The sequence below is a fragment of the Cebus imitator genome, unplaced genomic scaffold, assembly GCF_001604975.1.
Source record: "Cebus imitator isolate Cc_AM_T3 unplaced genomic scaffold, Cebus_imitator-1.0 Scaffold6, whole genome shotgun sequence".
NCBI classification, from domain to species: domain Eukaryota; kingdom Metazoa; phylum Chordata; class Mammalia; order Primates; family Cebidae; genus Cebus; species Cebus imitator.
In genome coordinates, this window is record NW_016107321.1 from 13,449,661 (window position 1) to 13,455,333 (window position 5,673).

The 5,673-nt window shown below is 42.9% G+C and overlaps 1 protein-coding gene across 1 annotated transcript in view; it reads right to left on the reverse strand.

Annotated features, from left to right (window-relative positions):
• AKAP12 (A-kinase anchoring protein 12) overlaps window positions 1-5,347 on the reverse strand; it is a 27,502-nt gene extending 22,155 nt beyond the window's left edge. Inside the window, exon 1 of the mRNA XM_017539161.2 lies at window positions 4,571-5,347. Coding sequence (XP_017394650.1) covers window positions 4,571-4,595 — 25 coding nt within the window. The 5' untranslated portion in view covers window positions 4,596-5,347. The remainder of the gene's footprint in view (window positions 1-4,570) is intronic.
• Window positions 5,348-5,673: the final 326 nt, after the last annotated feature.

Genomic DNA, 5,673 nt, shown 5'->3' on the forward strand with positions numbered 1-5,673 from the left:
TTTCACATTGAGGTGTTACATGCTATTAACCCAAGTTTATCTCGATAAATGTTCTGTGAATCTCAATTTATAAAATCAATCTCCAGGTCTTATAATGTGTATGTACAAATATACATTTCGAAGACATCCATAATCTCCCTGCCCCCAAAGCTGCAAATGCTCTGTGATCCCAAGAAGGGCTGAGCTACAGTGGTCCCTGTTGGCTGTGCGCTCCCCGCCCCTCAAGCTCCACATGATGTAGACACAGCCTGTGTGTTCAAAACCTGGAGCATCACCTTTTCTCACTTTTCCAAATACATAGAGATTAAGAGATAAAGTAAAACTTGTTTTCTTTTACTTTGGAAGCTTAAAAGACAAAACAAAACAAAACAACCCTTAGGCTGGCCCAGTGGCTCACATCTGTAATCCTAGCACTTTGGGAGGCCAAGGCAGGTGGATCACCTGAGGTCAGGAGTTCGAGACCAGCCTGACCAACAAGGTGAAACCCTACCTCTACTAAAAATACAAAAATTAGCCGGTGTGCTTGGCAGGAGCCTGTAGTCCCAGCTACTCAGGAAGCTCAGACAGAATTGCTTGAACCTGGGAGCTGGAGGTTGCAGTGAGCCGAGATGGTGCCTCTGCACTCCAGTCTAGGCAAGAAAGCGAGACTCTGTCTCAAAAGGAAAAAAAAGAAACCTTTAAAGGAATATGCTGATTATATATTATTAAATGTTAATGTTTTTATCCCAACCTTAGCTATCAGGTTTCAGTGACAACCACTACCATCATTTTTGGTAGAGAAAAAGAAGTGCGAAATTGCAGAAATGGCGTGTTCATTTTTCAGGCTCCGTGTCCCCAGGCACATCAGAACGGCTTATATGACATCTGGAACTAGTTAACTTTCCCCAAGATTCGCAGCACTGTCCTGGAATTTTTCCAGGAATTCTCTGCACCAGGAATTCTAAATGCACCCCCATATGCTACACACCCAACTTCCCTTGTTCTAAAGCTCATTAACCACACAGCCTCCAAGCGGAGATAGACTCAAATTCAGAGAAGCAAAAATGCCATATAGAAGCATACAGGTGACATCATCATTGGACTTGTTTTTTTTGGGGGGGTGGGGTAGGGATAGGGTCTTGCTCTGTCGTCCAGTCTGGAATGCAGTGGCGCAAGTGATCCTCCCACCTCAGCTTCCCAAGTAACTGGGACTACGCGCACGCACCACCATGCCCAGCTACGTTTTTAATTTTTTATAGAGAGGAGATCTCTGTGTAGACCATGCTGGTCTCAAACTCTCTGGACTCAAGCGATCCACCTGCCTCGGCCTCCCAAAGTGTTGGCATTTCAGGGATAAGCCACCGTGCCAAACCCCATCCCTGGTCTTGATATTGATGTTTTATGATCCCTTAAACATCTGGGCAGGCATGTAAGAATGTGGACGCTACACAAATATTAGCATCTTCACAACGAGAAAGAGGTCTTTTGCAAGGTACTCTAGCTGTGAAACCTTGGGTAATTACCAAATCACAAGAAGCTTACTGTCATGATAGAAACAGGGTTACACAACCACTTTGTGCAGGAGTATTGTGAGGAATAAATTATAATGTCCACAAAGTGCTGAACAATGCCTGCCAGACTAGGTGCTCAGGAAGTGGTAGTTACCAATCTAGCAGTTGTGAAAGTATCAATTTCATGTCTCCAAAGTCTTTTGACAAGGAATCTGTCTCCATAGCAGATGTGAAATAGCCATGTGCAAGGTATTTTTTTTCTCTTGTAAAAATTATCTGCATAGGGAAGTGCATTATAAATAATCTAGAACTAACATGAATGTTGGAGGATTGATTCTTCCCCAGTTTCTCCTTTAAAGAATAATGTCCCTATTTCTCATGATACTCTACAGTTTGCAAAGCATCAATATTATCAGTTTCAGTAATGTGGGTGACTTAGAGAAAACAGAAAGATGATACTTGCTTAATTCAAAAAGCATTTTTTTAGCCGGCTGTGGTGGCTCATGCCTTTAATCCCAGCACTTTGGGAGGCTGAGGCAGGTGGATCACCTGAGGTCAGGAGTTCAAGACCAGCCTGGCCAACATGGCAATACCCCATCTCTACTAAAAATACAAAAATTAGCTGGGCGTGGTGGTGAATGCCTGTAATCCCAGTAACTCGGGAGGCTGAGACAGGGAGAATTGCTTGAACCCAGGAGGTGGAGGTTGCAGTGAACCGAGGGCGTGCCACTGCACTCCAGCCTGGGTGACAGAGTGAGTCTCTGTCTCAAAAAAAAAAAAGGAAAAAAAAAAAAATTTTTTTTTTTTTTTTGCTGGCATGCCATTACCATGTGAGTGGGGAAGGGGATGATCATCATCATGTCGCATCACTTATTTCTTGTTTCCAAGCTAACTTATTGCAAATGGGATGTGAGAGAAAGAGACCTCAAGAATGGCAACAGTATGGAATGTGAATAAGCAATCATTTCATCATTCAATTTCCACTGCATTCATTTTAGTGGTTTGTGTAAACCGGATTGTGTGTGTGTATGTGTGTGGTGGGGTGGGGGGGGGGTAACAGTATTAAGGGACAGCTTTTCCTTACTTTCAGAAATGCAAACTCGTTCCTAAATAGATACTACAAAATGCCATCAGTCCTGTTAATGAACGGTAAAGTTTAAACACACACCTCCGAAGGCAACACAGTACTAAAGAGAAACACAATTATCTTCCATAGTATTTAAATGAGTAATCTCAAAGATGCAAGAGACCTTTAGTATTTCATTAAACCTTATTGTCAATTTTTAAAGCCCTCATGGTTTTTCAAGAATCTGAGCAACTATTTAAAGACGATGATCATGAAATCTTCCCCACCAGAATAACTTACAGAGGAAAAAAACGAATGAAAGCTGAAAGTCCCTTTCATTTTTACTTCTTCCACTACTAAGGTTTTTTGCTGTTAAATTTATGGATTTAAGATTTTCTGTACACTTTCTTATTACCAGGAAAAAGTGCAAGATTTTGCCACATCCTCCACACCCACATTGTGAGAAAAGTAAATTCCGTTAACAATAGGGCCAATTACCTGATTTTGTCTTAAAAATTAGGCCTTCCAACTATTTCCATTCATTTGTCATTCCACTGGGATTATCTGAGCCAACTCCTCAAAGACCCCTCAAGTGCTCCAAGTTTATTAACCTTTAATTGCTGCTAAAACGACCACCTTCTTTTACCATAAGAATCTCAGTTTGATTTGCAGTAGAAAATAAGAATAAAAAAAAAAAATCTCAGTATGTGACTGATTGACCAGTGAATATAATAAAAATCATATTGTACCCAAAAGGTACTCAGAAAAGTCATGATCTCAGAAGCACCACCCCCAGCTGTGAGGCCATACAATACACATTTGCATATTTCATTCATAGAAAAATTAACCTGTGGAAAAATGGAGATTTTTGTGTTTTAAAGTTTTTCATTTTGTACAGCCTATTTATTAATAGTTTCTAGATACGGCATAAACTTTCAAGCTAGGTAAATGGCAGAAAGGTTAGCCAAGGCAAAATGGGGGGCGAATTTTAAGGAAATCTCAAAGTAAACAAGCTAATCTATAGGAAGTGAGAGACACTGTTTTGCTAAAGTTTCACATTCTTTTAAAATTCCACAGGAGCACAAGGCTTTGCAGGAGAAAGTTGCATTGAGAAAATTTTAAGTCCTAGAAATTCTATAGTTGCTTTTTTTAAATGTAGATTTGGTAGCAATACTCTCAAATATTTAAAGAAACGCTGTTTCTATAAAGTTAAATTAGCAAATGAGTTTAATTTTCTGATGGAACGAAGAGAAAACTCGCAGGTTAGGGTACGGTGTGATGGCATAAGACTATCAAATGCCAAGTTAGAAGAGCTGTAAGGGCATTCTAAAAGTTTGATGCGTGTAAGTTATTTGCTAGAAGTAGGTATTGAATATTATAATTCCTACTCACGGCCAGATTCATAGAAAGTAAGCTAAAGAAACATATTTTTTTTTAACTATTCATTTCGTAAATGGTGTTGCTTGCTAGTCACCAATTTTATAATAAAGATGGCTTTATTAAAACCACCACTTAAACCAGAGCTAAATGTTAACTCCCTAAACCACCAAGTGTACATTTATTCAAAATGCAAACACTTGTAATTTCCCCAGAAGAAGAATGTATTTGGCTAATGACTACGGCGGGAGATTAAGCTTTCACAACCTACTTCCAAATTCACACACATCTGACATATTTCTAACCAGTCGCCTGCTCTTGTTCCTCCCCACATCCTCTCTCCCTAAGGGGAAAGGTACCACCCCTCACAAAATACAAAGTCTCCCCTAGGCACAGTCAAGAAGATTCCAGCTCAGCCAAAAATGAAACGCTGAGGTTGTTTGATTCTTGCTGAGCCCAAGAGAGAATGCTCTTCTGATGAAAACGTCAGCACGCGGAGAGAAACAAATGCCAACAACCGTCCTGCCACTGACCTCCGGGCTCCCCACCAAACGCTCATCATTCGGCGGAATAAAAAGCCCTTTCCTTGCCCCGCGCCTGCCGTCGGAAGACAAAGGCGACCTGGCGGGTGCCTTACCTGTGATCGTGATGGTCCCCAGCATAGTTTAAGGAGCGCTACCGCACAGGAGACGAGCTGAGCCGGTCCCTGCCCTCCCCGGCAGACGCCTCCTCTCCTTCCCGCCAGCCCCGGGTGGTCTCGACGGGATCAGAGCGGACCGAGCGCCCAGCTGCCCCTGGAGGATCGGGGAGAACCCGAAGTGCCCTCGGAGCTGCCGCTGCGAAAAGCGGGGCGCGGATGCGTTTCCCCAGCTAATTATAGGAGGACCCCCGCCCCCCACCCACGCCCCCACCCAGCCACCCACCCGCGGGCTGGCGCTGCCCCTCCCTCGCTGCGCTCCAGGACTTCAGGAGCGCAAACTTCCCGGCCCCGGCTGCACAGGCGGGGGTCACGTGCTTCATCCCAAAGCCCTCCCCCGAGCTGGGCTCTGCGCGCGCTCAGCGGCTCTGCACAGTCCCGGGAGGGTTTAAAGGGTGCTGGGCAGGAGTTCGAGGCTAGATCCGCGGCACTGGGTCTAAACGGTGACTTCCTTCCTGGCACCGATTTGCTAATGCTTCTGTATCTCAGCTTTTTAAATCATTTCAAGGAAATAGCCACACAGACATTGCATTCTCCCTCCGTTTTTAAGACTGCATTCCGCAACCTTACGTTTGTTCAAAGGTTGGTGTGGTGCAAAACACCGTCCCTTCTTGGCATCTGTAGCATTTTATATTTTCACCATCTGCGTCTTACACATACACACACGCTGCACTGATCTGAGGATTGCAAACTCTCCGAAGTGCTGTTTCCTGAACTTTTCTTTCTTTCTTTTTTTCTTCCTTCCTTCCTTCCCTTCTCTCTCTTTCTTTCTTTCTTTCTTTCTTTCTTTCTTTCTTTCTTTCTTTCTTTCTTTCTTCTTTCTTTCTTTCTTTCTTTCTTTCTTCTTTCTTTCTTTCTTTCTTTCTTTCTTTCTTTCTCTTTTTCTTTTTCTCTTTCTTTCTCTCTCTCTCTCTCTCTCTTTCTTCTTCCTTCCTTCCTTCCTTTCTTTTTCTTTCTCTCTCTTTCTTTTTCTTTCTTTTATTTTCTTTCTTTCAAGAAGGGCTGTTAGGAGCGAACTATCTTCAACACTTGACCAAGGCAAC